Below are 16,537 nucleotides of genomic sequence, written 5' to 3'. Positions count from 1 at the left end.
TACGCTAGAAATTGGCATCAAAGAAATAGTGCTTCTCTGAGAAAATCACATGAAAGGCCCTCCTGAGGATACGGTAGTTGCAGAGCTGCTGGCAGAAAATGTGTGTCGTGGAATTACTTCACTCAGGTTTCTACTTATATGGAGATGGATTTGAGTTTCATTACTTTGACTTGAGTTGTGTATGACACACGAGAAGATAAAACAAGAAACAAGAAAGCTCAAAAAGCTTTTCTCTGTGGCCCTTCATGGAAGAGATCTTTTTAAAATCCCTCTCGGATCATTAATTAAACCCCTAAAACCTCCTCTCTGTGTATCAGTTTCATGTTTAGAAGTTTTCTCCAGGAAAATAACCCCATCATGCCTTAAGGTGGCTTAAATGTAACGTGACACTGCTGCTTCAATGAGATCGTGCAAATCTATTTAGTCTCTGTTTCTCTTTCCACCCACATATCTACCACTTGTTGCAGCTTCAGCACACCAGCTCACCCACCACTCTGCTCAAACACAGTTACATATGAAGCCCGCCTCATATGAATCTCATTTTTTGAGACTGTCATTGGTAAATTGCATCTTCGAGGTAGAACTAATCAGCCACAAAGTTGACTGATTATGTCTTCCAGGGTAGTAAAACGATATATTAGCAGGGTTAAAAACTCTATTTTCACTGGATGGGGCTCAGAAACTCATTGAACCCCAAAATTTGCTGGTCGGTTTGAAAAGCTTGTTATCTTAAGAGAGCAAAAATGACAGAAATACAGCATTTATCAGAGCCAGAAACTTGAGGCACAAGGAACTGGCAGAATGTCAACCTCGAGTGAATCATATAACGCTCAGTGGAGAAATTTACCTAAACTGAGTTTGAAATGGTAATATATTACGAAAAAAATCACTTTATTCAATATTTCCCTTGTACATTTTTCGGAATAAATGCACAGTTTGCCCCAGATCCTGAAAAGAAACTAAAATTTCTGCTCCTCAGCACCACTAAGAAGCCATGATTGATGTAGAAACCAATAGTCACGTGACAAAAATTCAGAGCATTTTCAGTTGAACTGCAGGCAGTGTTTATACAGAGCAGAAAAATAATACAGATTTGATCACGAAAATAAATGCAGCGTGGCTCTGAAACAGTATATATACATACATACAGCATGGTAAAACATCTTTTTAGAGCTGATGTGCAGAGTTGAGTGAAAAATATCTTGTTTGTAGAGATTGTAAGAAAGTTAGTTAATATATATATGGCCTAGTATGTAGAGCCATTATCTTTTCCAGTATTGGAAACATCTGTAGATACCTTTTTACGATTTATGCCATTGTAACCGTGTTTTACTGCACAGAATATATATGAAAGTTTTTCTGTACTTCTAGTCATAGTTGTGTGGTTTCTATAGGGGTGCAGGAGTTTATACTGCAGTTAAAAATGAGCACACAGCGACAGGACTGAAAAAAGCTCAGAAACTGCTTCGGGTTCAGAGGGTTAATAATTGCTTTTCCCTGTGAACTTTAATGGACGTTCAAACTAGAATTACACAAGTGAAAAGGCATCCTTTGAAATCAGACTATAGATTTTTACAAATATCTTCATGAATGGTCAATAAATAATTTCTGTATTTCTGTAATTATATAAATAACATGACTCATTTATTCCTTAAATTGAATTCTTAAATAAATCAGACTTCACTTCTACAGCACCTTTCACTCAAATAAAATGTAACACAAAGTGCTTTACAGAGCAAAAGAAAAAACAACAGCAGCAATAAAGCAACATGTTCCAGTTCCTCTGGAAACATTATGTTATAAATGATTAAATGATCAATTTACCATTAATAAAACCGGCAGGCTCGTCGTAACCTATGGACCCTCTATAAAGTCCTCTCTACGAGAATGTGGTTTCATAACAAAACAACAAATAAAACAGGTGCTCTCCACAATAAAAGCCATTTGTTTCGTCAAATGGAGACATTTTAGCCGCTGAAACCAATTTTCCGTTTCTGGAGGGGATACTGGAATAAAAAAAAAAAGAGAAACATAGATTAGATTTTTTTCAAATGAAAAATAATAGTAAGTGAAGGAGATTACCTGGTTGCTATGGTCACAAACGGAGCCATCACTCAATGGAATCAGACATGAAGCCATGGCAATCAGATGTTTATGCGCACACACACATACATGCAGACATCAAACATGATTCAAACAGGAGAGAAAAGGGCGAGTAAAACACACAGTCAAGTGGATCAAATAGGATCTAATGTCAGCTCCTAATGTACTAGAATTATTTTAAAAAGACTACCAGACCCCTTTTTACAGACAGTAGCATTTTTGGCATGAAAATTTAATGAAGAGGCATAAATCTATTTTGTCTGCTAGTTTTTGTCCCCAAAAGTAAGAAGAATTTTTAAAAATAGCCCTCAATCTATTCATGTCAATAAAATCATGTATTCAAGCCTTCAAAAATATTCCAATATTCACAATCCAAAATGTTGAGGTATCATTTTACATTTTAAAATCTGATTTGTTCAATAAAGTCAGCATATTTTGTTGTCATATCAAGATTATCTCATTTCAGAGCCTCACAGCAGGATTTCTGCAGCTACAGCTTTATTGTCTATATGGATATTTCTCATGGCTACATATATATTGTGATCCCTCTGTTATTAAATAGCTCAATATAGCAACAGGTAGCTGGGTAACAAACACATTTTTAATAAATTGCTGTAGTTTTTTTTCTAAAAAAAGTGAATACCAGCTATTTTGTTATTTTATAATTAGAATTAATTTATTTTATGGGATTTTATGACTTCTGCTTCTCTTTTCCTGCATTATTTGAAGGGCTGGACACCCAAAATACTATTTAATAATGCTGATGAAAACAAGTATTCTCCAAGAAACACATTTAGAAGAAGAATATTCAGGAAATGTGATTTTAATGTGGCACACAGAGCATACAAAATGAAGGTGAGAGGACTTTACACCGCAGAGACACTGCAGTGTCTCACATTTTTATTGATTTATTTATTGATAAGAATATTAACTGAATATGAAATTCTACTTCTACTACTACTACCAATAATAATGATGCCAAAATAGAAAAAAAAGTTGTAATCATCAGACAAAATGTAATAAATACAGTTTTAAGCCCCCAGTGCGTTTATATTCCAACCTGATTCCAACCACTCCTCAGCAACAGACACTTGCTTGTCTTTGTCCACGCCCGCCGTGTTGATAAAGGTTATTCAAATCCAAGATGGCGGCGCTTATAGTGTTGTCGTGATGCAAGGAGGCAGGTCATTTGCAGCGTTTTTATAAGCGGGACGTGACATTTCTGACATGGGTTTCTGGTCTCATGTGTTTGCAACAATAACGCGGAAACAACACACCTGGAATTAAAGCAGTAAGTAGCTTTTAAAAAGACATTTTTATCATTTTACAGCCTCAACTTCATCCTGCAGTGTGACACTGAACCAGTTCAACCGGAAACACGATGTTGCATAAAGTAGCTGTACAAGCACCAGGTGATGCTATGAAGAGTTTGGATAATGTTTTGTTTGCACGTAAAAGTTGTGCTGTGTGGATAAACCAGCAGGTGTAATATGAATGAAATATTGACACTGTCACGTAAAAGGTTTAAATATGCTGTAAAACCTGCATAACATTACAGTACAGTGCAATTTATGCTGCTTTAATTAAATAGATATTACCTTATGTGTAGTTTGACATTGTTCAAGCGTCTAAATATTGCATTTAGACTAAAAAAAATGTTATATTAGTGACATCTACTGTCACTAATATATTTTATTACATGAACTCATTTTAAATGCTCTGTTTACTGTTTTTTTTAGTTTCTTTCTTGTGCTGTAGTGATTGATCTGAAAATGAATATTACCAACTGAAATATGCAGTTATTAACAGGATCTGAACAATATACAAAAATAATCATATTATGTTTTGATAGATAGATAGATAGATTAAACCTTTATTGATCCTGTAGCAGGGAAATTTTTGGTGTTACAGCAGCAAATAGAAAAAAACAACACAAAGAAAAGAGCAGCACACAGTGCACACAGTGCACAGATATAAATAGATACTTTCTCCTGGAAGAAATATAGATGTTAATTGAAAAAATTTCCTTGAAATTGCACATAGTGTCCTTATTTACATTTTTATTGCACAGTTAGTGGGTGAACTGAACTACTGGGAGAAGGCTTGATTGTACAGTCAGTTTGTCATATTACCATTATTTTTCACAGATTTTAGTGGTATTTTTTCAGTACTTTTCCACGCCATTAAATAATAAAATCAGTGATTGGTTATTTTAGCTGTGGTCTGTACCAACAAACATGCTCCCTTAAGTCTGAAGAGTATCATATGTACACCAGGGCATCTATGTAGCATCATAATGCTTTATTTCAAGTGATATGTTGTGACACCTTACACTTACCAAAGTAGCTCAGTTCCTGTGATCTGGATATTGCACTTAGCCATATTGCAACTTTGATAATGTTCCAATTACTTCCTATTTCCCATTAATTACCCAGTGAGCAAGTCAAATTGTTACCGGTCCAAGTGGAGCAGATCTGTAACTGCCAAATCTAAAACTTGCATTTATCTTGCAGTTTAATCTAAACAGCTTTACAGTTTCACATGTTGACACGCAACCAAACAAACCACAGAGGTCTTGGGAATAATTGTATATTTAGTGTGTTACATTTGAGGAAGCGGTTTGGAGACTTCAGGGCCAAGCTGATAATTTATAGATGTGCATTTTTGCTGTGATATTTTGGTGATAGATTTTGGTGTTTTGGAAAGATATTAATCAAATATTTGAGGATGAACTCGTTGGAACAGGAGTATTTCTTGGACAGTTTAAATGTAGTATTGTGGTGCTATGGAGCTCTGTCGGTCTATAAATCATTCCTGAAGTGAAGGAATGTTACATTACAGTAAATTTAACATAATTTTTAAAATATTTTTTTCTCTGTGGAAAAGAAATGCAAAAATGACAATTCTCATTCCTCACAATTGAAATATTTGTGATTTTTGATAATGACATTCTGATTTTTTTCTTGTTTACACATCCTTCAGTCTTCATTTGTTGTTTATTTCACCCAAAATTCCCGACATTGTCTAATCTTATCTTAATTTTTAGATTTTTATCAATTTATAACTGCTCAGCTTTCCAGGAATTCATCTTTATTTTTTAAGAACAGGAAAAAAGTTTTTCAAAAATATTTAAAATATTCTACTGTACCAAAATGTTTAGAATTTTTTTCTCTGACTCCATCTTTCTGGGGGAAATTATGCATGTTAATGTCTCATTGTACTCTGAAATGAAAGCATAGAATAAATAAACATATGGAGTTAAAGAAAAAATCAAGTTCTAAACCAAATGTATTCTTAACTTTTGACTCGTCAAAGTAGCCAGCTTTGGCAGATACAACAGCTGAACTCACCTTTCACCTACTTGATTATGTACAAGAATCCTGCATGATGAGTCAAAGATTTTAAATTTTGATTCATCAGTCCGTAGTACCTTCTTTCAGTCTTCAGTAGTCCATTGGAGGTGTTTCATGGCCCAGACAAGCCTCTTTTTCTTATTCTGATGTCTTAGCCTTAGCAATGGCTTTCTGGCTGCACCTTGGGCCATGAAACCTGCAACTCCAAGTCTTCTCTTCACAGTTGAAACTGAGACTTCTTACTACGACCTCTATTAAGCTGTGCTTGAAGCTGTTCTCCTGTGACCTCCTATCACCAAGCTGCTGACTCTCAGAAACTTGTCTTCTGACTCTGTTGTATCTTTGGGTCTTCCAGACCTCTTCCTGTCAGAGTTTTCTCCAGTTTCTGAGTGCTTTTGATGATGAAGAAAACTGTGCTCGCTGACACCTTGACTTTCTTCGTAATTTCTCTGTAGGAAAGACCTACATTTTTAAGTGTTATGATGGTCTGTCTCTGTTCTATTGTTAATTGTCGTTTCCTCTCCATTTTTATAGCTACACATTACTTTCTGCAGTACAGTGCTGTTCAAATAATGCTCTCGAGAGTATGATGTGTTCTAACACTACTTTTATGCAGACAGAGGGGGTTGGAAGTAACCAAGAAAAGTTGGGACACCTGTAGGATTTGGGAGCACCAGCTTTCAGGGCTTCATCAACCTCCATTGCTGCAGACCAGCTTTAAGTTGTTCATCCATTTCTTGCTCCCTGAAAAAGGCCTTTTTGTGTAATTCTGAAATGTAATATTTTTTTTAGTTTTGGGCAATCTTACCTTTTTTAACCTTATGCAGTTCACTGTTTACCTTTGTACCATTTTAAGCTATTCATTGGACTTGAACTACTTGAATTTCAATAAAAAAACTGGAAAAATTCAGATGTTCTAAAACTTTTGACCGGTAGTGTATTGCCACAAAAAAAAGTTCTTTGCCCAAATTAAAAAAAATAAATGTAACAGTGATCACAGTTGGTGTTTTAGGAAGTAAACATGGGATTAAAGGATATGCAAACATGGATAGGTATTTGACCAACACTGAACCCATCTTTTGATCTTAGTGCCAAAAACACATTTCAATTGATTCCCAAGGCAGTGAGCCTTAGACACGATAATTACACTAACATCTGATCAAGCACAGTTTTCCTTTGCTGATGCAGAATGTGCAGCTGAGTCAGGGGCTGTTTGCAGAAGTTTTCAGTCACTCTTCAAAGGAGACACCCGAATGGACGAGCCCAGTCACCATAGAAACATTATCTCAGTCTCTCGCCTCAGCCCACTCACTCACACCGGCAGAGATGCACAGAGGCTCGAGTGCTCGGCTCTCCCAGCCTCAGCCTGAGGGAGGAGTGTTGGCTGCTGTGGTGCTTAGTTTATACTCGAGAGAATTTGGTGAAAGAAAAAAACATTCCCACAAGCAGGTGGGTGGAGGAGAGGACGCTTTTTTAACTCTCATTTTGGTTGACAAAGCTCGATTATCCCTGAGAGATTTACCCTCGCTGCAAGCTCTTCAAAAACTCCTGTTTTCCTAAAGTCTAGGCTACAGAATCTGCAGTGGTATTACAAAAATCATGTTTCTGATCATTTTTACCAAGTTGTTTGACTGTTTGAGCTCTCTCTAGTGTAGTATATTATATGATGTAGTAGTATATCTGTATAGTAATCTTGTATTTTCAAAACATTACAGAATATAGGATAACCTTTTCACAGATTCCTCTACAGCTTTTACATAAACAGCCATAATTTTTATTTACCTCATTTACATCTTTATCTCAGTGTGGTGTTGGAGAGTGCACATTATCACTTCCTTTCTTCTTGATCAACAAAGGTCTCGCTGTCTGAGATCCAGATGCGTCACTGCTGTGAAAATATTCTCCTGACAGGCCAGGTTAGCAGCACTTGTCCTCCGCTGCCAAGGATGCAGAGACTGTATGAATGTCTCAGGTTTCCTTGGAAACTGTGTTTATATACATGCCTCTGTGTGTGGTTGTGTTGTGTAAAATCAAATTTAGGTCAAATGGATTTTTTTTTTTTTGCATGCAGTTGACTGTCTGACCTACATTAAGCCCTGGGGATGTTTAGCCTCCCATTAAAGACAATTACACTCCTCTGAAGGATCTACACAAAAAATCCTTTTTTATTCTTTCAGGCTGTTGTGGGACAAATTTTAAATTATTATCCAGAAAAAATCCTTTTACTGACATCTCTCTAAACTAGGATTTTATTCTTTTGAACTACAAGCAATTACCAAACTTGAGAAAAGTCGAAACCTGAGGCAGAAGGTGCACTTAACCTCCTGTAGTGCTACACCAAAGTCTAAAACTTCAGGGCAGATTTCTAGTCGAGACATCAGTGTGTCATTTCAAATCTGTTTACTGCGATTATCAGTCTTTCATCTGAGCAGGCGGGCGGCTTTAATAAGAACAACCTGTCCAGAGCTTCATGGCGAGGCAGAGCCAGAATCGCATCGTGCTGAATAAACCTCTTATTTCACAAACTCCTGCTGTTGCGTGAGTGACGTGGTGCGAAGAACACAGACTGTGAAACAGCAGCGGCGAGAAAAAAAAAATCACTCCGGGAGGCTGCAGAGCAGAACCGTCACTCAGTCTGTCCACAACAAGTGGACTCATGTGCTGCTCCGTCATGTTGATCCAAACCATCTGATCCCATATGTCCTGACATGGGCTGAACATGGTTTCACACCATGTGGCGGGTATTTCACTCTTGTGGACAGCACTTTAGAACTTTTGTACTCAAAGTATTTTGTCAAACGTGTGAAAAGACAGACACTTCTTTAATATTTGAACATTTTTACTTACTGTAATACCAAAAATCATACATACCTATGCCAAGTTTTAGGTTTGTAGTGAATTTTTGCTCAACCAGTATGATTTTCTGGTTGAAAATGACATGACTAAGTTATTAAAGATGTGTTTTTTAACTAAATGAAATTTACCTAAATTGCCATGTGAAAAAATATTCATTCTTAGATCAAACAGTTCTTATACGTCTTAGCAAGCTTTCAGCACGTCTCCATTGGGATTTTGTTCCTCTTTGTGTTGATTTCTAGCTCTCTGACGTTGAAGGCTTCTTGGGTCTTTAGTTTCCTTCACAGGTTCTTAATGGGACTCAGATCTGGACTCCCAAAATGTTGCTATTATTTTCTGCTATTTCTTGACCGCTTTGGCTGTATGTTTGAGATTGTTGTCTTGTTAGAAGGTCCAGTCCCACCCAAGGACAAGTTTTTCTGCAGACTGTGATGTTTTCCTCCACAGTTTTAATGTTGTCCTTTCTTCTCATCATGCTGTTTACTTTGACAAGGCTTCCTAGTTAATTGGCTGAAAAACATCCCCATAACATCACATTGTTACCACAATGTTTGACCATGGTGATGGTGTTCTTGGTTCTTGAATGCTTCTCCTTTCTTTTGCTGAAATCAAAACTGCATCTCAGTGTCCAAACAACTCTGTTTTTATCTCCTTCAACCACAGCATTGATCATCATGAGCTTTCCCCTTTGCCCAAATGAGCTTTTACAAACACTAGGTGTGCTTTTGTGAGGCTGTTTAGGAGGAACGGAGTCGTCCTTGGTGGGCATCCATGGAGACCGGCTTTGTTCACTGGAGTGGCCCATGACTTGCAAATGAATGAAAACTACTGCATCAACTGTTCTCACTTCAGAAAGCATTAGAATGCTCTGGAACATGACATTGGAAATATAAGCACCATGTGGAGTGCTATAGAAGCTAGGGCTTTAATAAGTTTGGACATGGGATGGGATTTTGATAAAAAAGAAAAAGAAAAAACTGAACTATATCATTCACATCTCAAAAATAATGCCACTTTTAGCCAGGAGAAAGCTAATGGTCAAATGGAAATTCATTATAAATCAAGTTGGCATCAGTGTGAAACATTTTGTGCTTAACTGTAAGTGGTTTAGTTGAAATTTCTATAGATTATGTGATGGAACCTTTCGTATTTACTGCTCCAGTGGTTATGTATCAGCTATATACTATGCTAATGTGTTTCATGTTCCTTTCAGTATGCAAGTCAGAGGGCTAGTTTGACCTTGGTGTGCAGAGACATTAGATCAAAGTTGCTCTTTGCTCTGGTGAAGCACTCTGGTTTTATGCTCCTCTTGTGCTCTCGTACTTGTAAATTAGAAACCTGCATCTGTCTGCATGAAAGGAGAAACCATAAAGTCAAACTTCTTAATGAAAGCTGGCATTGTATGAAGGTTCTCTGTCCTAGATCAGTTTTTTTCCCTCTTTTAGCACCGATGGGAGAGATAAGAGACACTGACCTGCGTATAAAGTTGAAGTCATTTTCTTCTAAAGACCTGAGTCTTGTTTGAATATGTACGGTTTATTGTGATAATGAATTCATTTTTGTGAAATTTTCCCTCTGATTTGTGTTTGAAACGGCCGTAGCTTTACCAATATCAAATTTGATATCAGTCTACTGTGGAGCTTTTCAAAACAAAAGTCACCTGCACTTTCACAAACCCATTTTCAGAGTTAGTGTCATGACAGTTATGTTGTTCATATTACCAAAACAAGTGGTTTAAGGTTTTGTTTTACAGGCATACATAGAAAATTAAAAGAGGAACATTTTCTTTGTTGATGAACATTAGTTACTTTTTGGTTACTTATCTTATTGACTGTCTTTTTTTCTGTACTGTTTGTTCAATGCTCCAAAACTGAAACTTATTCAATTTACTGTGACAAAAAAAGCAAAAATTAGTAAATCTTCACATTTTACAGGATGGATTTTGCGGTTTCATTTGTAATCTTGCTAATGGACTCATCTTTTCAGCACTACATTGATTAGATTTTTTTCTGTGATTTTTGCTCACATTTGCAGACAGTTTTCTACACTTTTAAAGTAGCATCGACACCTGTGTAAAATTATTTAACTGTGGAATCTCTGCAGAATCCAGATCTCAGTATTTTCCCAGCTTGTCAACACTCCCACCACCTGCCTGTCAGTTTACTGTGTCTGTCCCTGTTTTAGGAGACACAATCATGCAGGTGTCCGTGAGAAGGCTGCTTCTGTATCCCCTGTGTGCAGCCCGGTCCAGCCAGAGCAGGGCTGCTCTCCTGAGGCCGGTGCTTCGCCTCTTGTCACCAAGCGCTCGCACCCTGTTCAGTGATACAGGAGTCTGGGAGAAGGACTATCGTACTGAAACCAGACGCAAGGTGGAGGAATGGTGGCACCCACGGATTATGGCGCAATGGCAGAAGGATGCACTCGAGGAGGTAAGAGGGGCTTAAATGCATGAATTCATACAACATCTAACCTGCTGACAACATGATAATGTGGAAAAAACTGACTCCAATTGATCAAGCAAGTCTCAGAGTATGTTTACATGTGCAGTAGTATCTCAGGTGTTTTCTGGTTTGTGAAGTTTTGAGGTTTAGAAATTTGTGATTAGAAACTTGAATGAGGTGCCACAGTCCTGCAGTCAGGATATCGGTTTCTCAAAAGTAGGATAAGTGCTTATTCAGGTTCCTAAAATTAGTACGCATGGGGCGTCTGTATAGCTCATCAGGTTAAGTGGCCGAACCATGTACAGGGGCTGGTCCCCGACGCAGCGGCCTGGGTGAGAAAAAGAACTAGGTAACAAGGTGGGGGTGACGGTACTGGGAACCAGCGGTCCAGCCAACATCCAGGGTGGTGTTGGGCAGCAGCGGAGAGCGGGCAGGATGTTCTGGTTCCGGGGGGCGAGGGAGAACGGGTCGGGTGGTCTGGGTGGTAATAGGACGAGTGCAGGTGGGTAGAGCGGGGGTCTTCCAAGACCATGGGAATTATTCAGACGGAGATGGGGAGAGCCAGGAAGGGAGAGGGGAGGTCAGGGCAGACAGGAGATCCTGAAGAGTCAAAGGGGCAGGCTGGGTCAGGAAAATGAGCAGCAGCTGTGGAGGACAGCTCCCCCAGGTACCAGAGGGAGAGGGAGGGAGAGAGAGAGATAAAGGGAGGTCAGGTGGGGGCTGAGGCAGGGAGGAAGGAGGGGGCCCTGACAGTGAGTCCCTCCCTTTGAAACTGTGGGCCCTGCCTACGTTTATTAACAGACAGAAAATGATCTCCTACACCACATTGGAAAAGCAAAAGTGCAGTCCAATGTTCAATGAGTGTCCTAAAAATCCTCCTAAATTAAAAATTAAGTATTTCAGTTATGCTGTTTACCTGATTTCTGATGTTCACTTTGCAATATGAAATGGAGAAAAGCAGCAAACCCTTCCATCTGCGAAACTGAAACCACAAAATATTTGACTTTTCTGTTTAAAGAATGACTTTGACAATTATCAAAAAAGCTGAAAATTTATCTTCTGTTGCTTTTCATTCTGCAGAAGAAGACAATGTCAGCTGTTGAGGTATAGGTACAGAAATGACATGTTATCTGCTCTGACACAAATCACCAGGTTCCTCAAGCACCATCTAAAGGGAATATCTTTAAACCTGTGCACATATCTGTACTCTTGCACATATTCTGCAATGTATTAAACAGAAGTGCAAGGTTTTAAAAAGTTTTTTAGTCACTATAAGAACACCTGTCAGTGCTGCTGAATGAGGAATCGTTGCATAGACCAATAGCCCTTTTTTAGCAGACATTTTGAAATTTGTTTCACCTATGCCTTTCCTGCTGTGTGACAAGTCAAAACGTCTGCTGTGAAAAAGCCCTGTTCTTGGCCAAGTTTGCTCCTGGGAACAACAACGTCTGCAGGGAAAATTCATCTGTCTGGACAAGTCTGAACATGTAGAGTACACCGCTGTACAATATCATTTAATTGTCAAATCAATGAAAATCACTTCTTAATAATTCTTATTTTATTCCTCATATGAACAGTTAAAAATAAAAGCTATATTGAAAATACAGGCCCCAATGTTGAAACTAAATGTAACATAAGTGACTATACCTGTGATCACTGTAACTAAATTTATATGAGTACACCTGTGTTTTCCCATTAGCCTAACTGCATGAATGAGCTTAATAACGGAGCTGTGAACGTGAGAACTTACTCAGCCTTGAACCCATGGGATGTGTCAGCCTGCTTCAGGGCTTCACATCGAAAAGAATTACCAGAGGAAGTGAAAAATCTGCTTTACTGTTACTACAGTAAATCTAAACAGTTTTAAGTGAGTATATAAAAATACCTTACAGTATTCAAATTACTGTAAAGTGATACAATTTAGAATCATCTTACTAGTATTATAGTACTTACTTCTCTTGTATACTGTGTACATCCAAGCCACTGTTAGCCATTTTCTTTTCTTTTTTTGTAGAGTAATGGATTAATCTGTTGTTATGCATCCTTCCAAATGATCCTCTCTGCAATTACTGGCACCGGCTCATCTCCGAGTCAGAGCTCCGGCTGATTATAAGTCCTAATGGTCTGAGCGTGTGGTCGTCTGCGACGGTCTGACAGTGATTAAGGGCATTTATGACAGGACCTCAGTCCTAATTAATTTATTGAAAAATTCATGACTCAGGTTTCCTGTAATCACATATAGCTGGGTGTAACCGCCACTTACTGCGCTGCTGTGGCAACAGTGTTGTGACTGTAAGCCATCCATAATCTGCAACCATTTAGATTCTGACACTATAATCAGCCGCTGTTAGAGCCTCATACAGTGATACAGCAGAAGTCAGTCACTGCTACAGCTCTGGATGTGATGGGTTATTATTCCTGTCCTGACCTCATCACTTTAACGTAGCCTCTTTTATATGCAACTCATTCAAAAACCAGACAGATAATGGAGAGGAGAACTTTGCACTTCACTCTTCTGTTGTGGTCTCTCAGGATTACAATCAAGCTTTATAATCTTTTCATTCAGCTGTGTACATTATCATAACAGGCTCTTGTTTCTTGTCTTAGAGTGCCAACAGGAAGAAGTTTTATGTCCTCTCCATGTTTCCGTACCCGTCGGGGCGACTGCATATGGGCCATGTGCGAGTGTATACCATCAGTGACACCATTGGCCACTTCCAGAGAATGAGAGGCCATCAGGTATGTGTGCTTTTAGTAAATGCGTTTTCACCGATACTACTGTCATCCCTAAAACAAGCAAGGTCGGTGAAGTCTGCTCCCACAGCAGCTGAATTCCATTTTGCTGCTTCGTGTTCCAGGGAGCTGCTGTTGTGCATTAAAACTCGCTGTCTTACGGGGACACATAGAAGAGACCAGTGTTGTTAGTAGCACCTGCATGAGGAAGGTTTAAACTACTCTAAATATTCATCAAGTTACTAATGGAGAATTCATGAGACTAAAGATGGACAGCTTTTTTCAAATTTAATTGCTACTTTTTGGAGTGATGATTCTCTGATGTAAAATGTGAAGTAAAGAGCCAACAAACAGGAAGTGGAGACTTTTCACCAGTAATATCACAGTTTAAGAATTGTTTTCCAGACTACTGCTGAGAGCAGGTGTCTGTCTCCAAGAATGAGTCAATTATGACACAAAGCTTTTAACTTTCATTGTACGCCTGGGTTTCGTTTATTGTTTGTTATCTTCCTCTCGCCATGAGTCTCTTTCTGTGGCTTAACTGTCCCTGTTTTTGTTCTGACACACAATTTGCTAAAATGATTCTCATTCCAACAACAAAAACTTACAAAGGATGTGCCACCCTCAAAGCACTTTGACGTGCATATTTATTTTAGCGAACTGCCATTATTGTGAGACATGCACTTTCCTGTTGAGGTTAATTTGATTTGGCTCTTGTTAAAGTCCATGCAAAGCAGAAAAAATGTGTTCTGACTTTGTCACAAACTGTTATTAACCACAAAGCGAAATTTGAATGAATGAAAAATTGGCAAGTGTATAAAATGACATCTTAAAGTATGAAAAAATAACACACTTTCTTCTGAAAAGGTGATGGCGACATGCTGAGGGCACTGATTGACACCCTTCACATCAGAACAAATGAACCGTACTAATCATACAAACTAACCTGAGTGAGTGAGAGCTACTGAATTTAGTTTTCACAGTGTTACGGGGTCTGTCTCAAAAAACCCTGAACACAGAAATGATGAAAAACTGTCTAAGAAATGATCTACCTTCACAATTCAGCACAACATGCTTCACAAATTTTCAGCATTTAAAAAAAAACAAACAAATACAATTTCCTTTACACAAACTTTAGTCATGTTTAGGGCCGTAGTCAACGAAAGAATATCTTGGTTGACTGAATTCGTACCAACTCTTAAACCAATCAATTGGCCACAGGCAAAAAAATAAACACCTGCATGTTGTTTCTCGATGAGCTAAAAAGGCCACAGTGCACTGAGTTCACTTTACCTTCTAGCTCTATTAGCCTACATGAAATATAAATGAGCACATAAAGCTGGTATTTGCAGAATAATAAGCAGACGTGGAGCGGAACAGCATGCACCATATTCACATGCTTTCTGAAAAGAGAACTGTTTCAGCTGTTGATTCCAGCACAAAAACTATTCAGGAATATAATGCAGATAAGTTATCTGCAGTTTTTAGATGTTCTGCTATATTGTTTCCTGAGCTGTGATATGGAAGCTGCTGGTTTTTTGTCCATCTTTTTGAACAAAATTCAACCACAATGATGGCTTCTTTGACATGGTGTCAATTACTTTGGAGCAGATTCCAAGTAAACGTTAAGTAAGTTAGGATGAACAGTCTGAATTAGGTTGAAAGAATAAAGGTTTTCTCAGGCGGTCTGTTCCTCTTGCCACCACTAATAATGGATTAATCCTGGAAGAGCATCAATGTCGGGCTTTTCTTTTTATGAAAGTAACACCAGTGATTGGTGGTTGAATGACATCATATCACCCACCACCATATTGACTTGGATGCTCCAGCCTTAATAATGTCACTGATAAATCATGTAATACAAGAACAGTGAGTGTGCCTATTATTTGCATCCCTGTTGTGTGTGCATCAGTTCATTCAGAATATAATTAACATCAGCTGTGATTACATTTCTGCACTCCCTTTTATGCATTGTCTGTCTGGGCTGTGACGCTCCATATCTGTTTACACGTGTTTTGCAGTGTAAATAATATGGTGTGCTAACCATCGCATTAATACAAGCACCACTAGAAGCAGAACAATACCTCCCTGCACTACTTTCTTTCAATTAGATGGGAAATGTTTACACTTCCCTGAGAGCATGTAATTCAATTCTTCTTTATTTGTTGTATACGTGCTTACATTTCTGCTGTATGGCTCTCTGCCAGCTTCCTTTAGAAAGTTAGCACAGTGCTCATTTAAACGCTGCACTCAGCTGCCAGTTCATTAGTTAAATCTAAATAAGACTAATTCAGTAATTCCTACCTTCACAAAGGTTATAATGATCAATTTTAATCCAAGCATTTGCCTCTGTCAGTAGGCTACTGCACAAGGACTGTTGAGTGAATAAAAGCACATATTCTTACCCATTTCTAAGCCACACAATATCCCATTATCGAAGCTGTGATATTGCCAGATTGGAGAGGATCTCCCCTGCACAGTTTTGACAGCATATCTTCACTGCCAGCATTTTGTAGTGAAATGTATGTTAAAATATAACAATTTCCTGGCAAAAGAGTGTTTCTTCCTTGAATTAAAGGCTTATATTTAAAAAATCTGCAGGTTTTATCATATTGAATAATGGTAGATCTTGATAGCCTGGACTGTACAGACTGTATAATGATTAATAGTAAGACCGAGATAAAAACTTCAAAGCAAAGGTATTGAAATTACCTTGAAAATTGTCAGGCCTCACAGGGTGAAAGGTTTGTGAAATAAACTCAGAAAAAAGAAAGGGGGTGTTTTCCTCTTTCTTAGCAGCTGATAATTGGAAAAAATACAAAATGTTTAACCTGCTGTGGTAATTTTAAACCTCCCAGTCTGACTGCCTTTTATGGTTACAGTTAGTTGTAAATAAAGCAAACTCTGTGCTCTTGATCTGAGCCACCATAGTGGTGTATTGACTGGGCTCTGTTTCAGATCAAAGCGCTACAATCGATATTTGGCTCTCTCTCTGATGCCTCTAAGCGGTCATGGCCAGAGTCTGCCGGATGGTCCTCGCTCCTGCAGCGA

At 38.3% G+C, this 16,537-nt stretch overlaps 1 protein-coding gene across 1 annotated transcript in view; it reads left to right on the top strand.

Annotated features, from left to right (window-relative positions):
- Nucleotides 1–3,241: 3,241 nt before the first annotated feature.
- lars2 (leucyl-tRNA synthetase 2, mitochondrial) overlaps nt 3,242–16,537 on the top strand; it is a 42,564-nt gene continuing 29,268 nt past the window's right edge. The window contains exons 1-3 of the mRNA XM_022194224.2: nt 3,242–3,394; nt 10,497–10,741; nt 13,361–13,492. Of these exons, the coding sequence (XP_022049916.2) occupies nt 10,508–10,741; nt 13,361–13,492 (366 nt within the window). The 5' untranslated portion in view covers nt 3,242–3,394; nt 10,497–10,507. The remainder of the gene's footprint in view (nt 3,395–10,496; nt 10,742–13,360; nt 13,493–16,537) is intronic.

This window comes from Acanthochromis polyacanthus, chromosome 12, assembly GCF_021347895.1.
Source record: "Acanthochromis polyacanthus isolate Apoly-LR-REF ecotype Palm Island chromosome 12, KAUST_Apoly_ChrSc, whole genome shotgun sequence".
Taxonomy (NCBI): Eukaryota; Metazoa; Chordata; class Actinopteri; family Pomacentridae; genus Acanthochromis; species Acanthochromis polyacanthus.
Note: the sequence above shows the minus strand (reverse complement) of the source record. Positions and strands in the feature narration are given on the sequence as shown.